The sequence below is a fragment of the Gorilla gorilla genome, chromosome 11, assembly GCF_029281585.2.
Source record: "Gorilla gorilla gorilla isolate KB3781 chromosome 11, NHGRI_mGorGor1-v2.1_pri, whole genome shotgun sequence".
Classification (NCBI taxonomy): Eukaryota; Metazoa; Chordata; class Mammalia; order Primates; family Hominidae; genus Gorilla; species Gorilla gorilla.
The window spans coordinates 103,092,302-103,116,950 of NC_073235.2; the positions used below are offsets into that span (position 1 = coordinate 103,092,302).

The 24,649-nt window shown below is 41.7% G+C and overlaps 1 protein-coding gene across 1 annotated transcript in view; it reads left to right on the forward strand.

Annotated features, from left to right (window-relative positions):
- The window catches only part of AOX1 (aldehyde oxidase 1), an 84,650-nt gene that overhangs the window by 46,819 nt on the left and 13,182 nt on the right, over positions 1-24,649 (forward strand). Inside the window, 7 exon segments of the mRNA NM_001279676.1 lie at positions 1,755-1,879; positions 3,871-4,004; positions 5,163-5,250; positions 8,031-8,117; positions 9,543-9,734; positions 17,928-18,155; positions 24,052-24,147. Coding sequence (NP_001266605.1) covers positions 1,755-1,879; positions 3,871-4,004; positions 5,163-5,250; positions 8,031-8,117; positions 9,543-9,734; positions 17,928-18,155; positions 24,052-24,147 — 950 coding nt within the window.

Here is a 24,649-nt window from a genome sequence, read left to right on the forward strand (position 1 = left end):
GTAGCTGGGATTACAGGCATCCACCACCATGCCTAGCTAATTTTTGTATTTTTAGTAGAGACAGGGTTTCACCACGAAAGTACTTTTCTCCTATAGATGAAGTAGTGTTTCTTTCTCATAGCTTTCAACATGGTGCTTTTGTCCTTAGTTTTCTGAAGTTTGACTATGAGGTATCTTGGAGTGTATTTCTTTGAATTTATTCTATTTGGGATCACTCAGCTTCTTGAATCTGTAGATTTGTGTCTTTTGTGAATTTGGGGACATTTTTAGCCATTATTTTTCAAATACTTGACTTTAACGGCACAAATGTTAGATCTTTTGTTATAGCCAATGGGTTCCTGAGGTGCTGTTCATTTTTTTTCCAGTCTATTTTTTTCTGCTTTTCAGATTGGCCAGTTTCTATTGTTTATATTCTTGTACATTAATCATTTCCTCTGTTCTCCCTATTCTGTTGCTGAGCCCATCCCTTGAACTTTTTAAATTTTTGCTGTATTTCTTAATTCTAAAATTTCTATTTCTTTTTTCTTTTTATACTTTCTATTTCTTTGCTGAGGTTTCTATTTTTTCATTTGTTTCAAGTGTTTGTGTAATTGCTTATTAAAGCATTTTTATTACAGCTGCTTTAAAATCCTTGTCAGATAATTCTAACATCTGTGTCATCTCAGTGTTGGCATCTGTTGATTGTCTTTTCTCATTGAAGTTGGGATTTTCTTGGTTCCTGGTATGAATGATATTTGATTGTATCCTAGACATTTTAGATATTACGTAATGAGACTTTAGATCTTATTTGAATCTTCTATTTTATTAGAATATTCTGTTTCACTAGACTACTTTAACCTTTTACTGATGGAGAAGAAGGGGGTGATGCCTTGTTACTGCTAGGTAGGGGTTGTAAGTCCAGGTTCCCCATGTGGCGTCCACTGACAGCACCCCAACAGAGAGGCTGGGACACCTCATTGCAGCCTGATGAGGGTGGAACTATAGATTTCCTACTCAACCTTCACAGTAGGGGTGGGGCTGCAGTTTTTTTCATGGTGTTTGCCTGGAGTAGAGTGCTTATTGTCTTAATTTTTTTGTCTTTCTAGTCTTCCCCTTTTCTGGTCCTTTGGTTAGGGAGAGTGGGCTTTTCTTGAGGATTTTTTTTTTTTTTTCCTGTCTTTGCCTGTTGGAGTTTTTAGATTGCTGGCTTCTCCAGAACTAAGTCTGGGATATCTGAGCAAACAACAACAACAACAACAAAACCCACTGAACTCACTGCTGTGTCTTTTCTTAGGTCCTGAAGTCCCTAGCTGGTCTGACTTCTCTCCACCTTTCAGAGTCTTCTTATGTTTGTTTTATAAATAATGCTCAGGGTTGTTATCTGTACTTAACAGGAGGGACAGGGAGCAGTACATCTACTCCTGCTGGTCCTAGAGCTGGAAGCCTCCGCATTCTCACATTCCTACGCCTCTGCTAACAGCGCTGGCTCCTTATGACCTACTGAATCAAGACCCCTCTGCTTTTAGCTCTAGAAAGTCATACACCTTTCTCTAGGACTCTGTGACCTAGATATTGGCAGACACAAAAGATTCTCCTATAGAACTTTACTTCAAATCTGCAAGTAGACTGAAAGCTAAACATTGTTGTTTGTTATACTTCACTGTGCCCAGCAGAAGCACTATCAGTGGAATTTCTGCATAATGGGATAATACCTGGGGGACGCTACCTGTTTCTTCTGACTGCTTCCTTGACTTTTATGTATTTTCCTGTAACAGGTGAAATACATATGGGAGGTCAAGAACATTTTTATATGGAAACCCAAAGCATGCTTGTTGTTCCCAAGGGAGAGGATCAAGAAATGGATGTCTACGTGTCCACACAGTTTCCCAAATATATACAGGTAACATGGGGCCATTGTGGAGAGGACATGGCTAAATGATTTCTGGCCAGTGAAATATATCAAGAGCAATTAGAGGTAAAAGTATATTTGGGAATTTGAGGTGGGGGGATTGCTTGAACCCAGGAGCTCAAGGCTTCAGTGATCTATGATCACACCACTGCACTCCAGCCTGGGAGATAGAGTGAGACCCTGTCTCTAACACAAAACAAACAAAACAAAATCAAAAATGTTATTTCCTCAGGGACTGAAGAAATATTGAGTATTAATAGCCATACTGATTTCGGTATTAATAGCCATATGAGTTCAGTGCTTTTAAAAGAGTGTTATTAAAGTGGGAGCCTTTTGTTTGTGGATTGTAGCTTTAAAACCAGTTATGGAATCAGCAGATCTCTTGCTCAGCTCTTGGCACCACTGTTAAGAACACAAGAGAAGAAAGAGGAAGACCTGCTCTCCAAAGCCTATGGTGCCTAACTCACAGGAAACAGTTAAGAAACAATATTGAAAATGATGCAACCAGGTGCTAAATCAGCAAAGGCAAAATTTACGTGGGTGGATAAATTAGGAAAAAGAATTTGCTGAGGGCTAGAATCATCCAGGAAGTCCCACAAAGAAGTCTTAAGTTTGGATTCAGAGTGAGAGTGAGGTTTGTCTAGATGGTAAGACAAGAGAGGTCACTTCCAGGCAATTCCACAGCAAGATCAAATGACACCCATTCATTTATTTTCTCATCTCTTCTGCAAACATTTGTTGCCTGTGTCCTGTACCCCAGGCAGCATGCATGGAAGGAAGGAGGAATAGCACAATGACCGCCCCAGCTGGAATGAAGGGGTGCCTTTAGGAAAGCTAGGTTTAAGCATCAGGGTGAGAGTAAGGGAAATGAGGCAGGGGGGTCTTGATTCTGGTCATAAGGAGCCAGTGCTCTCAGCAGAGGAGTACGAATGTGAGACTATGGAGAATGAGGCCTCGTAAAAGGCAGGATCCTAAAGAGGGTCAGAGGAACTCCATTCCAGGCCTGCTTTTCTCTTCACTCTCCATGGGATGTTGGGTCCTTAACCTCATCCGTCTCAGGCTTCCCATCTGTAGGAATCAATTGTTAAGACTAAATGACCCCTAATCATTAGGATGGCAGAAAAGAGTGAGATCTGTATCTAGGAAAGACCAACTGGTCAACTTTAGCAGCAATCCAAGCAAGAAGTGAGAAGTGCTTTTTTTTTTTTTTTTTTTTTTGAGACAGAGTCTTGCTTGGTCACCCGGGCTGGAGTGCAGTGGTGCCGTCTCAGCTCACTGCAACCTCTGCCTTTCAGGTTCAAGCGATTCTCCTGCCTCAGCCTCCTGAGTAGCTGGGATTATAGGCACGCACCACCACGCCCAACTACTTTTTGTATTTTTAGTAGAGATGGGGTTTCATCATGTTGGCCAGGCTGGTCTCGAACTCCTGACCTCAGGTGATCTGCCTGACTTGGACTCCCAAAGTGCTGGGATTACAGGCATGAGCCACCACACCTGGCTGAGAAGTGCTTATTTTCCAGTAGAGACAGTAGAATGCAGGGAAAAGACCCATGCTGAGTGAGGCTTAGAAGACTGCGAAATCCCACAGCTTTGGGAAACGTATGCCTAGGGATTAGTGTGAATAGAATACTTTAGGTGTGGTTCATGGGGAAAATACAAAAAAGTATGAGCACAAAAATATCTCACTGGTAATGAAAACACTACTAATTAGTTTTGGCAATGTCATTATAGCCAAGTATTGCTGAGATCAGTTGGGGCTGTGCGCCACGGTTGTTGGACATTATCCCATTATTTAGCATAACCACACAGTATGGGTATCATGTGCAACATTAAAGAATCAAAACATCTAGTGACCGTCACAATCCATTTCAGGGGACAGGTTTTTTGTTGTTGTTGTTAAAATCATAGATGTGACAATGACAGTCACAATTAAGTCCTTGCTGAAGATGGATCAGATTAATCAGAACTATTATTGTTCACAGGACATTGTTGCCTCGACCTTGAAGCTCCCAGCTAACAAGGTCATGTGCCATGTAAAGCGTGTTGGTGGAGCATTTGGAGGGAAGGTGTTGAAAACCGGAATCATTGCAGCCGTCACTGCATTTGCCGCAAACAAGTAAGTGGAGAAAATCTGCTAAAAATAAAGTGAAGTCACACTGAAAGTTCTCACTGTCAGAATCAATGAGGAAGAACCTGGGCCAAGATTATTTACTATCACATATACGATACAAACACACAAACAAGCTGCCAGCTTATTACACTTACTTGTCTTATATTGTCCTATAGCAACCAAAATAAGAATCAATTACTGAAAATAATAAAAGCCACAGAAAAAATATAATACCTAGAAAGTGGACAGAAGCATGTCCTGAATGGGTGGGAGTTACTTGTCCTCAGCACCTGCTGGACTGAGCTATATATGTAGAGGTCATATATATGGCTTTTTGAACAATGTACCTATATATACATACACACATATATGTTTATATACATATAAACCATGTACCTATATATACATACACACATATGTTTATAAACGTATATGTATATGTGTGTATATATGTACATTCTTCAATATATCAGATATTTTTGTAAAATGGGGTCCCATATACACACATACATATATGTACATATACACACACGTATATATACATATACGTGTATGTATATATGTGTATATATGTATATGTGTGTATATGTATATTTTCTTGATTTAAATATGGACTTTGCTTTTGTTATGCTTACATTCATTTATATTGCCATTTTCCTTTGAGGATCTCAAAAAATTCTCATGGAAAATTGTCTCTGGAGCAGGCACACCTAGAAGGCTTAATTTGTTTGCTGAGTAATATGGGTCAGTTCCTCCATCCCAGGAAGCAAAAATACCTTGATTCCAGATCTCTCCTATCAGGGAGCACTTGGTAGTTAGATCTGCATTCTTCCATTTGTGGCCAGTCTAAAGACCTTGGGACGATTTGCCTATAATAAAGGTTGTTATTACAATGGGAAATGCCCCCAAAGCAATGTCCTGGAGCCCCTGGCACCCAAGAGCCTCCGTCCCACAAGTTACAAATGCCTGGCATTATTCCCTGACCTAACGGGAGGAAAGCCCACGGTGTATGCCTGAGATCAGCAGAGGACAGGCATGCGAAATAGTTGTGTTGTTCTGTGAGGCGTGTAGGCTCCACTCAGGCTCTTGCCAGGAGTTATATAAACCCCAGAGAATGCCTACTAGGTAAAAGAGGTTACCTCACTTACTTTTTTTCTGTTTTAGACATGGCCGTGCAGTTCGCTGTGTTCTGGAACGAGGAGAAGACATGTTAATAACTGGAGGCCGCCATCCTTACCTTGGAAAGTACAAAGTGAGTACAAGAGGGCATGGAGGAAGGATTTATATTGTAGATACAACATCCTATCAGTGCGCAGGGCAGTCTTTGGCTACTCTCTAGTGGGGAGTAACAATGAGCAAATCAAAAACAGAGCATCTATTTAACTTTCTATTCGTTGCACTGACTTTTAATTACTAGCTGGTTCAATGGAGGCTTTTCTGCTTAGCTCAAAGATGTCAGTTTCAGAAATAAAACACTAAGTGCTAGCTGGTATTGGCTGTACAGAGCAAATAACTAGAAAATGTGAGTGTGTACACCATTAAAGTAGATATGATTACCATCCTTCTTCCCACATATAAAAGAGGTAAAAGTAGAATAATTCTCATAACAGTAGTGTTATGTGAAATTGCAATTATTTGTAAATGGGTTCCTCATTCTTCAATATATCAAGGATATTTTTGTAAAATGGGGTTCCAGAAATTCATAGAAAAAAATTTGTAGTAGAAAATAGTGATTCTTTTGCTTTATAAGAAAAATTTTACTTGTCAGAGTGGGCTAACTGCTCTAAGAAACAACTTAAAAGCTCTTAAACTTTCATTACGTCATTTCTTGCTCAAGTAACAGCTCAATATAATCATTGAGGGGGGAAAGGGGAGGATTCTGCTTTATAAAATCATTCAGGGACTGGAGCTGTTTCCATTTATTGGTGCCACTGTGCCCTCGGACTGCATCATCCAATATAGTGGTCACTAGGAGCATATGGCTATTTAAATTTAAATTACCCAAATTAAATACAATTAGAAATTTAGCTCCATAGTTGTATTAGCTATATTCCAAGTGCTCAGTAGGCACATGTGGTTAGTGTCTGCCATATTGGACAGTGCAGACGCAGAACATTGCCATCATCACAGAAAGTTTTATTGGGTATCACTGCCCTACAAACTCTGAGTCTTCCAGGGGATCTTTTGCTGAGGGCAGCAGACAGGGAAGCGAGAGAGAAGAGGGCATGGAGTGTCACCTGGTAGGTGTTTTAGGTTTTAGGCACCGGACCTGTAAGTTGTGGATCTCACTTGTATCCAGATGTCATTGGCGAGACCTCTGTCACCTAACTGTAAGGGAGGCTGGGAAATGTCATCTTCCTGTGTGCCCAGAATGAAAGACAATAGGATTTGTCAAATGCATAGCACTGTCTCCATCACAAAACTGCATAACTAATACATGTTTTTTAGGAGATAATGCATATTTCCATTTCAAACCACGCTCACTCTAAACTGTATTTTGAATTTGATTTAGCTCAGAAAGATTTGTTACAGTAAACTTCATCCTGAAGGAGATTTTTTTAATAAGACATATATGAAGTCATTATGAAAATATAACAATCTCAGGTTAAAAGATGGAGAGATGAATATGAATTGGAATATATATAGGCACTTTCTTAAAGAAGGTAAAAGATAGGTCTTCAAGAATGGAGGCCAGGCACGGTGGCTCAGGCTTGTAATCCTAGCACTTTGGGAGGCTGAGGCAGGTGGATTGCCTGAGCTCAGGAGTTAGAGACCAGCCTGGGCAACACGGTGAAACCCTGTCTCTAATAAAAATACAAACAAATTAGCCGGGCGTGGTGGCAGGTGCCTGTAATCCCAGCTACTTGGGAGGCTGAGGCAGGAGAATCGCTTGAACCTGGGAGGCAGAGGTTGCAGTGAGCCAAAATCGCACCACTGCACTCCAGCCCGGGTGACAGAGCGAGACTCCAACTCAAAAAAAAAAAAAAAAGAATGGATGGGCAGAAAGAAGGCACGCCAGGTGTGGGAATAGTAAGAGCAAAACTACAGAGGTGTAATAAACATGGCATGTTTGATAGAGGCAAGAGTGAGGGGAGAGGGAGAATTAGAACACAGAGCACTTCCTGGAAGGTAGTAAAAAATAGGATTGATGGGTTTAGGTGATGCCTGACTGAGAGGGGCCTACAGTCCCAGAGTGGGAAGTTTAAACTTGATCTTAAAAGAAACAGTGAGACTGAGTGGATCCTTGAATGGCTCAGTGCCGTAATTAAACACAGATGCTTTGGGGAGGCTAACAGGATAGTCTGGGGAGGAGAGAGGATGGAAGCTGGTAGACAGCGGGAGGCAGCTGATGCATTCAGACATGAAGCAGTTGGGGTCTGAGATATGATAGTAAGTTGTAGAAGAGATAGGTCCAAGAGCCATTATACTGTAAAATAAAAGAGAATTGGTGAAAATCTTGGCAAAATGCAATGAAGAATAAAACTGCAAACATGACTTGGAGGGTTTTAGAAGAAAGCGACAAGTTGGAAGGAGGAACCGATCTGGAAGAATGATGAAGAGCTTGTTTGTGTAAATGCTGGGGGTAGAAGTGACAACAGGACCTTGAAGCAGAAATGTCCTTTACCACCATGGGACTTTGTTGAAAGGACTGGATTATAGTGACAGAAGTCATTGTCATAATGGTGACTAAAACTATGAGAAAATAATGTTTTCTGATGGAGAGTAGTGTGAGGAAAGGTGATATGAATACTACTTATGATAGTATTATTAATTATATTTAGAGTACTTGCTATGTTTCAGGCACTTGCCTATAATTTTCTATGTGTTGCTTTATTTACTTCCATTTCACAGATAGTCTGAGTGGTTACACAGCTTGCCTAAGATCACAGAGCTAGTTATATATTATCCGAGAAATCACTGCCAAATCCAATGTCATGACGCTTTTCCCCTATGTGTGGAGGGTTTGCAAATGACAAAATTTGGAGAGACTTGGCCCCTGTTCCAGCATTCGATATCGGTTCTCTTCCCCAGGTGGGATTTATGAACGATGGCAGAATCTTGGCCCTGGACATGGAGCATTATAGCAATGCAGGCGCCTCCTTGGATGAATCATTACTCGTAAGTGTTTTAAGGAGCAAGTTCACATTCCTGAAAAGAGTGTTACATAAAATAATTTAACTTAGAAAATGCCCAATAGTTAAGTAATATTTGATTATAAAGGTATAATGACCATCCTTGCAGGGATAGCCATGTGTTACTTCCTGGTGCCCAAAGTGTGAGCCCAGAGATGCTGGCTAAGTTGCATCTGTGTGTTACCCCCCAGCTTCCCATACTTAGAGCTCTTTTCCTAGATGCACACATGAGACCAAGCTTTCTCAGTTTTGGCCCTATTGACATTTTGGAGTGTGTAGCTCTTTATGGTGGGGACTATCCTGCTCATTGTACCATCTTTGGCCTCTACTTAGTAGGTGTCAGTGGCATTACCACCCTGTAGTCTTTTTTTATTTTTATTTTTTGAGACAGAGACTCACTCTGTGCCCAGGCTGTAGCGCAGTGGCTCAAGCGATCCTCCCACCTCAGCCTCCCAGGTAGCTGGGACTGCAGGTACATGCCGCCATGCCTAGCTAATTTTTTTTTTATCATTATTTTGTAGAGATGGGTTCTCACTATGTTGCCAGAGCTGACCTCAAACTACTAGGCTCAAGCAATCCTCCCATCTTAGCCTCCCAAAGTGCTAAGATTACAGGCGTGAGCCACTGTGTCCAGCCCAACCCCAAACAAAAATGTTTCAACCAGGCCAGATGCAGTGGCTCACACCTGTAATCCCAGCACTTTGGGAGGCTGAGGTGGGTGGATCACCTGAGGCCAGGAGTTCAAGACCAGCCTGACCACATGGTGAAATCCTGTTTCTACTAAAGCCGGGTGTGGTGGCACACACCTGTAATCCCAGCTATTTGGGAGGCTGAGGCAGGAGAATCACTTGAACCCCGGAGGCAGAGGTTGCAGTGAGCCGAGATTTCACCATTGCACTCCAGCCTGGGCAACAAAAGTGAAACTCTGTCTTAAAAAAAAAGAGTTTCAACCAAAGTGTTAACAATGAAAAATGTCTCCAGACATTGCCAAATGTCCCCAGGAGCAGGGAAAGGATTGCTCCCCATTGAGAACCAATACATTAGACCCAATGCCAAAACATTTTTTTCCGTTTTCACTGTCTTCCAGGATATCATATTCATTGCATTCTATAAACCCAGTGCTCAGGGCCTGTGAACATATCAAAGGCCTTTGTATATATTTGAAATCTTAAAAAATGCATTAACTCCAAAATACAAAAATAAAAAATAATGCTCTCAAAGGAAAAATTATTCAAATACTTAAAAATTATTTTACAGCAAAAATGTGTTTAATTGGGGGCATGGGAATATTTTCGCATGTTAGATGAGATGAAAAGAGAGCTGCTATTTTCGGCCTGGTTTTGGTCTGAGGTCGTAGGATGGTGAAACAGGTTCGGAAGATCTTAATCACATCAACTCTGGATTTCTCCAGGTGATAGAAATGGGACTTCTGAAAATGGACAATGCTTACAAGTTTCCCAATCTCCGCTGCCGGGGTTGGGCATGCAGAACCAACCTTCCATCCAACACGGCTTTTCGTGGGTTTGGCTTTCCTCAGGCAGCGCTGATCACCGAATCTTGTATCACGGAAGTTGCAGTCAGATGTGGACTATCCCCTGAGAAGGTAATACTAAATCAGCTTCACAGACAAAACATGTGGAATGTCAGAGACGGTAGGGCCTTTGGGGGCCATTCAGGTTGATGAATTTGAGACCCAGAGGGGCAAATGATTTGTGCCAAGTCCCCCAGCTAACTGGTTAATGCGGAGCCCAGACTCCAAAGTTCAGCAATACTCACCTTACTCAGACTCCTGCTCCAAAATCCCGAAGCAGAAGATCCTGAGGACTGAGCACTGCATTCTCCCCTGGCTGGTGAGAAGCTTCCATTGGCTGGGGGTATAACTGCTACCCACAATTCCATCAAGGCCCTCATTCCCCGCTTCCTGAACATCTCAGCCAGCTGTCAAAACGTTGGTCATTTCAGTTGCTAAACTGATCTCCTTTTGGTTCTTTTTTTTTTTTTGTAACATTAATATGTTGGTTTTTATTTTTATTTATTTATTTCCATAAGTTATTGGGGTACAGGTAGTATTTGGTTACATGAGTAAGTTCTTTAGTGGTGAATTGTGAGATTTTGGTGCACCCATCACCCGATGGGTGTATGTATATACATATACACACACACACACATATATGTATATATATATATACACACACACATATATATATACATACATATATACACACACAACAGTTTCTTTATCCACTCATTGATTGGTGGGCATTTGGGTTGGTTCCAAGATTTTGTTATTGTGAATTGTGCTACTATAAACATGCAGGTGCAAGTATCTTTTTCGAATAACAACTTCTTTTCCTCTGGGTAGATACCCAGTAGTGGGATTGCTGGGTCAAATGGTAGTTCTACTTTTAGTTCTTTAAGGAATCTCCACACTGTTTTCCATAGTGGCTGTACTAGTTTACATTCCCACCAGCAGTGTAGAAGTGTTCCCTGTTCACCACATCCACGCCAACATGTACCGTTTTTTGATTGTTTGATTATGGCCATTCTTGCAAGAGTAAGGTGGTGTTGCATTGTGGTTTCAGTTTGCATTTCCCTGATCATTAGTGATGTTGAACATTTTTTCATATTTTTGTTGGCCATTTGTATATCTTGTTTTGTGAATTGTCTATTCATGTCCTTAGCCCACTTTTTGATGGGGTCGTTTGTTTTTTTCTTACTGATTTGTTTGAGTTTCTTGTAGGTTCTGGATATTAGTCCTTTGTCAGATGTATAGATTGTGAAGATTTTCTCCCACTCTGTGGGTTGTCTGTTTACTCTGCTGGCTGACTGTTCCTTTTGCCATGCAAAAGCTCTTTAGTTTAATTAGCTCCCAGCTATTTATCTTTGTTTTTATTGCATTTGCTTTTGAGTTCTTGGTCATGAAATCCTTGCCTAAGCCAATGTCTAGAAGGGATTTTCCAATGTTATCTTCTAGAATTTTAATAGTTTCAGGTCTTAGGTTTAAGTCCTTAATCCATCTTGAGTTAATTTTTGTATAAGGTCAGAGATGAGGATCCAGTTTCATTCTCATTACATGTGGCTAGCCATCCTAGCACCATTTGTTGAAAAGGATGTCCTTTCCCCACTTTACGTTTTTGTTTGCTTTGTCAAACATCAGTTGGGTGTAAGTATTTGGGTTTATTTCTGGGTTCTCTATTCTGTTCCACTGGTTTCTTGTGCCTATTTTTATACACTACTACACCGTTTCGTTGACTATGGCCTTATAGTATAGTTTGAAATCAGGTAGTGTGATGCCTCCAGATTTGTTCACTTTTCTTACTCTTGCTTTGGCTATGCGGGCTCTTTTTTGGTTTCATATGAACTTTAGAATTGTTTTTTCTAATTCTGTGAAGAACAATGGTGGTATTTTGATGGGGATTGCACTGAATTTGTAGATTGCTTTTGGCAGTGTAGCCATTTTCACGATGTTGATTTTACCCATCCATGAGCATGGGATGTGTTTCCATTTGTTTGTGTCATCCAGTGTTTTATAGTTTTCTTCAGTGTTTTGTAGAGGTCTTTCAACTCCTTGATTAGGTATATTCCTAAGTGTTTTATTATTATCATTATTATTTGCAACTATTGTAAAAGGGGTTGAGTTCTTGATTTGATTCTCTGCTTGGTCGCCATTGGTGTATAGAAGAACTACTGATTTGTGTACATTAGTCTTGTATCCGGAAACTTTGCTGAATTCTTTTATCAGTTCTAGGAGCTTTGTGGAGGAGTCCTTAGGGTTTTCAAGGTAAATGATTATATCGTCAGCAAACAGTGACGGTTTGACTTCTCTTTACCGATTTGGATGCCCTTTATTTCTTTCTGTTGTCTGATTGCTCTAGCTAGGATTTCCAGTACCATATTGAAGAAGAGTGGTGAGAGTGGGCATCCTTGTCTTGTTCCCGTTGAATGCCTTCAACTTTTCCCCGTTCAATATTATGTTGAATATTATGTTGAATGCCTTCAACTTTTCCCCATTCAATATTATGTTGGCTGTGTGTTTGTCATAGATGGCTTTTATTACATTAAGGTATGTCCTTTGTATGCTGATTTTGCTGAGAGTTTTAATCATAAAGAGATGCTGGATTTTGTCAAATGCTTTTTCTGCATTGAGATGATCATGTGATATTTGTTTTTAACTCTGTTTATGTAGTGTATCAAATTTATTGACTTGTGTGTGTTAAACCATCCCTGTATCCCTGGTATGAATCCCTCTTGATAATGGTGGATTATGTTTTTCATATATTGTTGGAGTTGGTTAGCTAGTATTTTGTTAAAGATTTTAGCATCAATGTTCATCAAGGATATTGGTCTGTAGTTTTCTTTTTGGTTATGTCCTTTCCTGGTTTTGTTATTAGGGTGATGCTGGCTTCATAAAATGAATTTACTTAAGGTTCCTTCTTTCTCTATCTTGTGGAATAGTATCAAAAGGATTGGTACCAATTCTTCTTTGAATGTCTGGTGGAATTCTGCTGTGAATCCTTCTGGTCCTGGACTTTTTATTGTTGGTAATTTTTAAATTACCATTTCAATCTCGCTCTTGTTATTGGTCTGTTAAGGGTATCTAATTCTTCCTGATTTAATCTGGGAGGGTGTATTTTTCCAGGAATTTATCCATCTCTTCTAGGTTTTCTAGTTTATGTGCGCAAAGGTGCTCATAGTAGCTGTGAATGATCTTTTGTATTTCAGTGTTGTCAGTTGTAATATCTCCTGTTTCGTTTCTTAGTGAGGTTATTTGGATTTTTACTCTTCTTTTCTTAATCTTCCTAATAGTCTATCAATTTTATTTATCTTTTCAAAGAACCAGCTTTTTGTTTCATTTATCTTTTGTACTTGTTTTCCAGTTTCATTTAGTTCTGCTGTAATCTTGGTAATTTCCTTTCTTCTGCTGGGTTTGGGTTTGGTTTGTTCTTATTTCTTTAGTTCCTTGAGGTGTGACCTTAGAATGTCAGTCTGTGCACTGTCAGTCTTTTTGATGTAGGCACTTAGGGCTATGAACTTTCCTCTTAGCACCGCGTTTGCTGTATCCCAGAGATTTTGATAGGTTGTGTCATTATTGTCATTCAGTTCGAAGAATATTTTAATTTCCATTTGATTTCATTTTTGACCCAATGCTCATTCAGGAGCAGGTTATTTAATTTCCATGTATTTGCATGGTTCTGAAGGTTCCTTTTGGAACTGATTTCCAGTTTTATTCCACCGTGGTCTGAGAGAGTGCTTGATATAATTTCAATTTTCTTAAATGTATTGAGCTTGTTTTATGGCCTATCATATGGTCTATCTTGGAGAAAGTTCCATGTACTGTTGAATAGAATGTGTATTCTGCAGTTGTTAGATAAAATGTTCTGTATATATCTGTTTAGTCCGTTTGTTCCAAGGTATAGTTTAAATCCATTGTTTCTTTGTTGACTTTCTGTCTTGATGACCTATCTAGTCCTGTCAGTGGAGTACTGAAGTTCCCTACTATTGTGTTACTGTCTATCTCATTTCTTAGGTCTATTAGTAATTGTTTTATAAATTTGGGAGCTCCAGTGTTAGGTGTGTATATGTTTAAGATTGTGATATTTTCCAGTTGTACAAGGCCTTTTACCATTATATAATGCCCCTCTTTGTCTATTTTAACTCTGTTGCTTTAAAATTTGTTTTGTCTGATTTATATCAGACAGAATAGCTACTCCTGCTCGCTTTTGGTGTCCATTTGCATGAATTGCCTTTTTCCACTTCTTTACTTTAAGTTTATATGAGTCCTTATGTGTTAGGTGAGTCTTCTGAAGGGAACAGATAGTTGGTTGGTGAGTTCTTATCTATTCTGTGGTTCTGTATCTTTTAAGTGGAGAATTTAGACCATTTATATTCAATGTTAGTATTGAAATGTGAGGTACCATTGCATTTGCCATGCTTTTTGTTGCCTGTGTACTTTGTTTTTTGTTTTTTTGTTTTTGCTTTTTAACATGTATTTATGTTTTATAGGTCCTATGTGACTTATGCTTTAAAGAAGTTCTGTTTTGATGTGTTTCCAGGATTTGTTTCAAGATTTAGAGCTCCTTTTAGCAGTTCTTGTAGTGGTGGCTTGGTAATGGTGAATTCTCTCAGCATTTGTTTATCTGAAAGCAACTGTATCTTTCCTTCATATGTGATGCTTAGTTTCACTGGATACAAAATTCTTGGCTGATAATTGTTTTGTTTGAGGAGGCTGAAGATAGGGAACAATCCTTTCTAGCTTGTAGGGTTTCTGCTGAGAAATCTGCTGTTAATCATGTAAGTTTTCCTTTATAGTTTACCTGGTTCTTCTGTCTCACAGCTCTTAAGATTCTTTCCTTCATCTTAACTTTGGATAACCTGATGACATTGTGCCTAGGTGAAGATCTTTTTGCAATGAATTTTCCAGGTGTTCTTTGTGCTTCTTGTATTTGATGTCTAGGTCTCTAGCAAGGCTGGGGAAGTTTTCCTTGATTATCCCCCTGAATATGTTTTCCAAGCTTTTAGAATTATCTTCTTCCTCAGCAACACTGATTATTCTTAAGTTTGGTTGTTTAACATAATCCCAGACTTCTTGGAGATTTTGTTCCTATTTTCTATTCTTTTCTCCTTGTCTTTGTTGGATTGGGTTAATTCAAATACCTTGTCTTCGAGCTCTGAATTTCTTTCTTCTACTTCTTTAATTCTATTACTGAGACTTTCCAGAGCATTTTGCATTTCTAAAAGTGTATCCAAAGTTTCCTGAATTTTTTATTGTTTTTTCTTTAAGCTATCCATTTCCTTGAATATTTCTCCCTAACTTCTTGTAACTTTTTAAAAATTTCTTTGAATTGGGCTTTGCCTTTCTCTTGTTCCTCCCTGATTAGTTTAATAACTAACCTCCTGAATTCTTTTTCAGGTAAATCAGAGATTTCTTCTTGGTTTGGATCCCTTGCTGGTGAACTAGCGTGATTTTTTGGGGTTGTTGAAGAGCCTTGTTTTGTCATGTTACCAGGGTTGCTTTTCGGGTTCCGTCTCATTTGGGTAGGCTCTGTCAGAAGGAAAGTTTGGCGCTGAAGGCTGTTGTTCAGTTTCTTTTGTCCCATGGAATGTTCCCTTGATGTAGTACTCTCCCCCTTTCCCTATGGATGTGGCTTTCTGTGAGCTGAACTGCAGTGATTGTTGTCTTTCTTCTGGGTCTAGCCACCCAGCAAGTCTACCCAGCTCTGGGCTGGTACTGAGGGTTGTCTGCACAGAGTCCTGTGATGTGAACCGTCTATGGGTCTCTCAGCTATGGATACCAGTGCCTGTTCTGGTGGAGGTGATGGAGGGTGCAGTGGACTCCATGAGGGTCCTTAGCTTTGGTGGTTTATGCTCTATTTTTGTGCTGGTTGGCCTCCTACCAGGAGGTGGCGCTTTCCAGAAAGCATCAGCTGTAGTAGTGTGGAGAGGGATTGGCGGTGGGCAGGGCCCTAGAACTCCCAAGATTAAATGTCCTTTGTCTTCCACTACCAGGGTGAATAGGGAAGGACCATCAGGTGGGGGCAGGGCTAGGCATGTCTGAGCTCAGACTGTCCTTGGGTGGGTCTTGCTGTGGCTGCTGTGGGGGATGGGTGTGAGATTCCCAGGTCACTGGAGTTGTGTACCTAGGAGGATTATGGCTGCCTCTGCTGAGTCATGCAGGTTGTTAGGGAAGTAGGGGAAAGCCAGCAGTCACAGGCCTCACCCAGCTCCCATACAAGCGGAAGGGTTGGTCTCACTCCCAACGTGTACCCCCCAATAGCCCTGAGTCTGTTTCCAGGCAGAGGGTGTGATGGGCTTGAAAACTTGCCCTGTACTGCACCCCTAGCTGAGAGAGAAAAGGGCTTGGTTTCTCCCCCTGCCTGTGGAGTCTGCACACCAGATTTGTGCCCTCCCACTGAGCTCTGGCCAGGAGGCTTCTTGCCCCATTCAAATTGTTACAAAGTTCAGCTAGAGATTTATTTCTCCCTGTGGAGTTTCACCCCCTACTTCTCTGGTCCCCCGCCCCCTCCACCCCCACCATGGATCCCTGTGTTGTTAGGCAGGAATGGCCTGGCCTGCTAGGGGACACAGCAAGCTCCTAGGGCCTTTCTGCTGCTTCCTCTACCCCTGCATTTTGCTTGGCTCTCTAAATTGTCTCAGCTTCAGGTAAAGTCGGAATCTTCTCCTGCAAACAGAATTTCAGCTTCTCCAGTGGGGGTGTGTGTCTGGGAGAGGAGGATCTCCCTTCCCCTTCACAGCTGGGGCACTCACAGTGTTTGGGGTATCTCCTGGGTCCTGTAGGAGTAGTCCACTTCCTTCAGAGGGTTTGTGGGTCCTCTCAGGATTATTGCTTTGTTCTTGCAGTCGATCTAGAGCTAAAATTCGGCGAACTTCCACAAGCTGCTCTGTCCAGAGCTGCAATCTAGTCCTGCCTCCCGTCCACCATGATGGTCCAATTTCTCCTTTTGGTTCTTTCAGTCTCAGCCCCAACTTTGTTTATCGACAACGACCTTCCCCTTCCTGGCTCCTCCTCCCAGATCCTGGAATGGAATTAGTGTGGGGAGATGGGGTGAGCTCTCTCTCAGCCCCTTCTCCTCCCCTGTGCCTTCTGCTGTGATGCTGGTGCAAGGAGGAAGAGAAGAAGGACCAGGGAAAACAGTCAGTTTCTCCCTGTGTGACTTCTCCTGGCAAGCTCACAGTCCTCTCTTTGGACAGATGTCACTTTTCAAGTACATTGTCTATGGCTCCATTTCTGCCAGCTCTTCCAGAAATTGGCAGTCCTTGGACCTTCAGCGGGCAGCTGGCACAGCATTCCACTGGTGACCAGACCTCTCTGCTCATGCCCCAGCAGTCTGTAGAAGGCCCCAGTTCCCAATTCATCTACCAGCTTTCACCCAACAGTAGCCACTTTCTTTGCTTCTCTTGAACGTGTGGGAGGCCTTGCCCCTCCCTTCCTGGCCATTCCACTAAACTCTCTCCTGATGTCCTGCCACATTTGGTAGCGCTAAGGAGGAGAATTACATCCTTCCCTTCATCCCCAGGAAGTTAGAGCAGGGAACAGCCTCTTAAAAACACCACTTTCCCCCAAATGAGATGGCTTACTAATTTCCAGTGTTTCTCTTACAATGATCTGATAATTTGCTTCGCAGGGTGGGGAGACTGTGTCTGTGATGGCTCTGTCAGCTTAGGGAGGGGGCTGGCCACAAGTGCTATGAGTTTTCTCAGCTGAGAATGTGACATACTTGGCACCTTTTATTCTCAGCTTAGGGTCTAAGTCACCAATTCTGGGAATACAGGAAGAATTCTACTCAGTGCTTCAGACATCCTGGGATAGAATCTTTTAATTTGTTCTTCATCCTAGATATTGGTTATATTTAAATGAACTTTCATGTTTGCCTGTTTTGGAGGTGAGTAGTCTTATCTTGCAACATAGCATGGGAGTAATCCAAATCATGTGGCCTAGATGATCTTTCAGCAGATATCCAAATGCAACTAGAATTAAGAGTCTACAGTGTACATGGACTGTGTTGAGTTATATTGGAAGATAAGGTAAAGGTTCCATCCTTTAAAGTTGCACAAGAGTAGCATAGAAAGCACATAAGTAATTGCTAGCACGTTTGATAGAAGCTCTGAGTAGAGGAAGAGGACAATGTTGTGCATTAGGAAAGGCTTCCACAAGGACTAAGTAGAACTTGGCTTGGACCTTACAGGATGGGCAGAATTTGACCAGGAGGATGGTGAATGGATGAGCCTATGTCTGCTGGGTTTCACCTCCCAGCTTTAATCTCCTTTTCTTTCATAGGTGCGAATCATAAACATGTACAAGGAAATTGATCAAACACCCTACAAACAAGAGATCAATGCCAAGAACCTAATCCAGTGTTGGAGAGAATGTATGGCCATGTCTTCCTACTCCTTGAGGAAAGTTGCTGTGGAAAAATTCAATGCAGAGAATTATTGGAAGAAGAAAGGACTGGCCATGGTCCCCCTGAAGTATCCTGTTGGCCTTGGCTCACGTGCTGCTGGTCAGGTGAGTTCTCCAAACACACATGAGGATGCTGCCCGGAAGCAGCCCTGACAAAGCAAGAGGTGTTGAGGAAACTTCTCCTGAAGTCATATTAGCCATATGGTTGCAATGCCCAATTGTTAAATTTCACAAAAGCCACCAAAGTCAAAGTAATTAAGCTAGCTTTACTCCAGAGGAGACCAGAGCTCCTCTGCTCACATGCCCATGGTTGGTCAAAAACATTCTTGCTGGAAATTGGGAGACTGAGGTTTACTCCTGGCCCTGGCAACAAGAGTTGGCAAATGGCAGCTGAGTCCATTTGCTCTGGGCTCAGACTGCTCATGTGGAAAGCAGGAGGGTGGGGCCGATGACCTCCAAGACTCCTCTTCCAGTGTCCGCAATTCAGTGTCACTGGAGCATGAAATAGGAATGAGGAGCTGCAAGGTTTTGGGTGCTCCACTCCTTCTGGGTGGGTTGGAATAAATTAAATTCAGAAAAATAAATCACTTTTTAAATAGAATTTTTGAAGTTTATTCACCTTGTACCTTTTAAAACTGTGAAAGGGAGGACTGGGAATCTGCTCTTGCAGTTTAATTTCTTTCATTGATTAAAGAAATCACCTTGCTTGGTTACGGTTTCCACCTCTTCATTTTTGACTCCATTCATTCTTTTTTTTTTTTTTTTGAGACAGAGTCTCGCTCTGTCGCCCAGGCTGGAGTGCAGTGGCGCGATCTCGGCTCACTGCAAGCTCCGCCTCCTGGGTTCACGCCATTCTCCTGCCTCAGCCTCCCGAGTAGCTGGGACTACAGGCGCCCGCCACCACGCCCGGCTAATTTTTAGTATTTTTAGTAGAGACGGGGTTTCACCGTGTTAGCCAGGATGGTCTCGATCTCCTGACCTCGTGATCCACCCGCCTCGGCCTCCCAAAGTGTCATTCATTCTTAAGAATGAACAAAACTTACCCCTAACGGCTGGTGAGGGACTGCAACACTCTAGCTCATTGTATGGCAGCCGGGAACCCCTATTATCTATTTTATTACATACACACATCCATGTATATACAGATAAGCTGGGAGGACCCTCACCATTGTCACTCCTCTTTGCAGAATTCACTCCTTGGTTGGAGTCATGAAGAAGGCATGGCAGCTGTGTTGAGCGATCACAAAATAGAAATAGATGGCAGGGTAGGGGAGCTTTGAGAGGGGCGTTAGTGTGGATGTTGTGTGTTAAGGGATCAGAAGAGGCCAGGAAAAGTGGGTAGGAAGGTCCTTTCCTCCATCCCATATCCATCCATTCACCTAACTGTCCTAGTTGAGCTTTGGTGCCATCCTGAGAACATTTGCGTGCAGCTTTGATTGTAGGCAGGTGGTAGGTCAGAGAAGTGTTATAACAAATGATGATCTTATTGCAGTCTTCTCATTCCTTGCCTGTTTGTGATGGCAAAAAATAACACAGAGCCATGTAGTCATCTGCATGCAACTTACTCAGATGTGGGAGACAGTCAAGATACTGTGGTTGAGAAATAAAAGCAAAAACGAGGTTATTACAAAAGAAGAGGGAAAGAAACTACCACTGGGAAAAGGGTTTGTAAGCATTGAGTCTTGGTATAGAATTGTGGGGTAAACTGATTAGCTGGCAGCTACCAAAGAGGTCAGCTGGGGCTGTCTGTCCTTGAGCAGACTAGTCAGGATCATCAGGAAAAACAGCCTCCATTGTTCATGGATCCTCTGGAAATCCTCTCACGTTTGGCCGTGGGTAAACATGGCGTACTGCCTCTATTTGATGGCTGCCATTACTTTATATCTGGCCTCCACCATAGACCAGGTCTCACCCATTTTCCTCATCAGAATTTTCTCAAAAAGTAGATTTTAAAAATATGGTGAGATGCAGTGGCTCACGCCGGTAATCTCAACACTTTGGGAGGCCAAGACGGGAGAATTGCTTGAGAACAGAAGTTTGAAACCAGCCTGAGCAACATAGTGAGGCCCCATCTCTACAAAAAAGAAAAAATAATAATAGTGACAATTACTGAGCACTACGATGTTGTAAGTACTTTTAGGTATTTCATTTAATCTTGGGACAACCTAGAAGATTTGCATCCTCATTTTAGGGATAAAAAAAAGTCTAGGCTTAGAGGGTTTAAATAACTGGCTCAAGGTCCTGCAGCTGGTAGAGGTAAGGCTGGGGCTAGAACTCAGGCCTGACTGGCTCTGAAAGCTGGGTTTTCTAGTTGCACCACGTGGTCTCCCCGAAACACCTTTTGATAGGGACTGAAGTGGGATTCAGCTCAGCTGAGAACAAACTAGGCAACAGCCAGCAGTACAAATTCATTCTTGAAGGCCACCTGGGAAACTGACCAACTTATGTGCTGAAAATATTTACTTAGAGCTGAATCAAGGAGTTTGAGACCAAACTCCTTGGAGGGCACATGCTAAAAGACTCCATTCTGAAACAAACTAAATAGAGGAGGAAACTAGACATGATATTTGAGTGCCTTCTCCATGGAAGGACCTGGGCTGGGGAATTTGTAATCTCCACTTGATTATTCTCTATCTCATCTCTATCAGGTAGGTATGAATCTCTCTATTTCATAGAAGGGGAAACTGAAGCTCATAGGGATTCTCTCTGTTGCCCAAGGACATCCAGCCAATAAATGGCAGAACAAGGATTCAACTTCAGCACCGCCTTCATTGTCCCAGAGGGCCTCCCTGAGCAGAGGCAGTCCCTGCCCAGCAGCTGAGGGGGTCAAACGTGCCCCACCTGTGTTATGCAGGCATACCTTGTTTTATTGCACTCTGCTTTATTGCACTTCCTAGATGCTGCATTTTTTACAAATTGAAAGTTTGTGGCAACCTTGCTTCAAGCAAGTCTATTGGTGCCATTTTTCCAACAGTATGTGCTCACTCTTTGTCACGTTTTGGTAATTCTCACAGTGTTTCAACCTTTTTCATAATTATGGTGATCTGTGATCAGTTATCTTTGATTTTACTGTTGTGATTGTTTTGGAGCACCATGAACCACATCCATGTAAGACAGCAAACTTAATAAATGTTTTGTGTGTTCTGACTGCTCCACAAATAGAGGAGCATTCTTCCCCCATTTCTCTCCCTCTCCTCAGGCCTCCCTGTTCCCTGAGACACAATGATATTGAAATTAGGTCATTTAATAACCCTGCAATGGCCTCTAAGTGTTCAAGTGAAAAAAAGAGTCACAAGTCTCACTTGAAATCAAATGCTAGAAATGATTAAGCTTAGTAAGGAAGGCACTGCACTCCAGCCTGGGTGACAGAAGAGACCCTGTCTCAAAAAAAAAAAAAAAAAAACAGAAAAGAAATTGTTACAACTACCTCCTCAATCGTCAGCAACCACCACCCTGGTTAGTCAGCAGCCATCAACATTGAGACAAGACCCTCCACCAGCAAAAAGATTCTGACTCTCTGAAGGCTCAGATGGTTGATAGCATTTTTTAACAAAGTATTTTAAAACTAAAGTATATACAATCTTTTTAGACATAATGCTAGTGTATACTTTAATAGAGTACAGTGTAGCATAAACACTTGTATGCACTGGGAAACAACAAAAATTGTGTGATTTGCTTTATTGCTGTGGTTTGGAGCTGAACCTGCAATATCAGTGTACTTACTTCCTGCAGTCTGAACACTGAATGGCACAGACAGGACCTAACCAACCTCTGTGTGTCCAATGCCTTACTATGGCACTTGGCACAGACTAGGAACTCAAATGTCTGAATGGCTGAAACATTTGGGAAATCTGCGGGTTTGAAGCTAACTTCTCATCGATAGCAGTAGTAGTTGTTTGAAGATTTAAATTTCCCCGACTAGGTCCTCTACTTATGTTGGAGGACCATCTGCTCCAGCTCTCCAGTTGTGCCTGTTTTATAGATGAAGTTTTGCAGAATTATCTTTTGTGGCACTAACAATGAGCTGTACAGTGGTGCCACTTAACTAAACCAAATTTGACATTTTAAATGGCCCAAGGAGATTGCAGCACCACATGGAACAAATGACCGAGTGATATCTGATAGACATGCTGTCTTGGACATACAGGCTGAATGCTATAACCAGCAGGGTCACACAATGTTGGAAAAGTACAATCCACTATAATTGTAGCTTAATCACATGGGCCAAGTCCAACTATGAATTACATGCACACTTTGCAGAGCCAAGGAGGCCAAATATGGAGTCTACAAGATTAAGAAACAGATTGCATGGCTATGCTACTGCAAATTTACTTACCAAACATTTACTGAGCACCTACCGCATGTGTGTTGCTATGTTGCATTCCGAGAGATTCCTTAGGATGTGATCCTTCCTTTCAGGGGGCTCATATTCTAGCAAAGCACAATGAAGTGCCATGGAATGGGGCCCAGGAGCTATTGTTGCAGCTGGCATCACCTGACATCTGATGCATGGCCCCCAGGCAGCCAGCCCTGGGCTCTCTGTAGAGGAAAACTATTCCTTACCTTTATTATTTTGAGGATGAATGTCCAGGAGCAAAAGATGGTGTTTCCAGGAGTCATGAGTCAATAAACAGTAAAAAACACTCTATTGCATCTTCCCAAGGTCCTTGGGTGTCATTATCATGGCTACTATGCCTTCCTCAAGAGTCTAAGGTTCTCCTTTGGACTGTGGACATATGTGCCTTGTCCTCAGAGAAAGGGTATCCTGATGTCCCCATTTGCCCAGTACATCCCTAGTTTACACCTGCCGACCAAATAAATGGAGTGCATTTTCACTGTCAAACTTGCCTTATTTGGAATGATGGAGGTTTCTGGTTGTCATTCACAGGGGTAATGTGAACCTTTGGATACAAATAAAGAGACAGTTCTCCAAGCGTGGTCCACGGTCCCCAGGCAGCTTGGAAGGCCCTTCTAATGGGCAGAGAATTGATCTGGAAATGCAGTCTTTTTCTTGGGTTTATCTGGTGATTAACATGCAGTTCCATCAACCTTCACTTATGACCAGGGTTGCTTACAAATAATCTAAGTGAGCAACTAAGGCTTAGGAAAATTTTTGGTTTATTAAGTTGACATTGGCTTATTACCAGAATTTTCTGAAGACCTTGACATTACAAATCCTAGATTATTATGTCACTCTGCATAAAAAATTAGATGTTAAGAAACCTAGCTGACCCAGACCACACCCATGCGGTCAGCACTTTCCTGCTGAAAAACTATAAAGGTTGCCTTGCAGGCTTTCCTGGACCACAGTGAGACATCTGTTCTAGGAGGACCATTGCTGCTGATGTTGCTCTTACATTGCAGAGCCAAAGGGAAGAAGCCATCCTTCTTTCCTGCTGTGATTTTCTGGGATATCCCCATATTCTAGTTTAGCACAGGCAGATATGCAAGAAGGCACATTCTTGTTAATTATAAAAACATGTTTAGCTTAGAGACTGGATGTTTCTGATTATAAGAGTCTTTAATGCTGTTAGCAGTCTGGTTCCTTCTGGATCCTTGTGGGGAGCTATACAGTTAGATAAGATTACTTCCAAGTTCTTGTCTAACTCCAAAGCTCTGTAGTTCTGTGCCAAGATGATTTAGGGTGAGCTTAGTCATTTTGCAGCAAAAAAATTTTAATGTCTATCTATCTCATCTTATATGGGATTATAAGAAAATGGATTTCCATTTTCACTTTTCTGTGACATGCCTACAACTATGAGAATATGTGTGCACACAATTATTCACCCTCTCCCTCTACCTGTCTATACTTTACTTTGCATTTTAAAATAGAGTCCCCGCCCTGGTTTCCCCCACCCCAGAAAGAAACCTAAAATGTTGCTCCACCCTGGGGGGTGCGGGATTCTTGGAGGGAAATATTTCCAAGGAAAATGTTTTAATTGACACGATGTGTGATAATATCAAAAAGATCACAGAAACAGTTTTCGTCTTTTCTGCTCAGGCTGCTGCCTTGGTTCACATTTATCTTGATGGCTCTGTGCTGGTCACTCACGGTGGAATTGAAATGGGGCAGGGGGTCCACACTAAAATGATTCAGGTAAGAATGCAAATAACTCGATTGAGTTGGGTGTGTGCTTATAGATCTGTTCATGAGAGAAAAACTATGAATGGATATTTTCTGTTACAAAATACAGGATAGGAAGCTGGGTGAGGTGGCTCATGCCTGTAATCCCAGCATTTTGGGAGGCTGGGGTGAGAGGATTGTTTAAGTGAAGGAGTTCGAGACCAGGCCAGGGAACATAGGGAGATTCCATCTCTACCAAAAAAAAAATATATATATATATATATATTTTTTTTTTTTTTTTTAATTAGCAGGGCATGGTGGCATGAGCCTGTTTTCCCACCTACTTGGGAGGCTGAGGTGGGAGGATTGCTTGAGCCTGGGAGGTCGAAGCCTCAGTGAGCCAATTGCACTAATGTACTCCAGCCTCGGTGGCAGAGCAAGACCCTGTCTCAAAAAGTAAAAATAAATAAAAAACAAAGGATAGGAGATTTGAGCTTTGACAGTTTACGCTGTTAAATGATTAGCAGAAACTGGG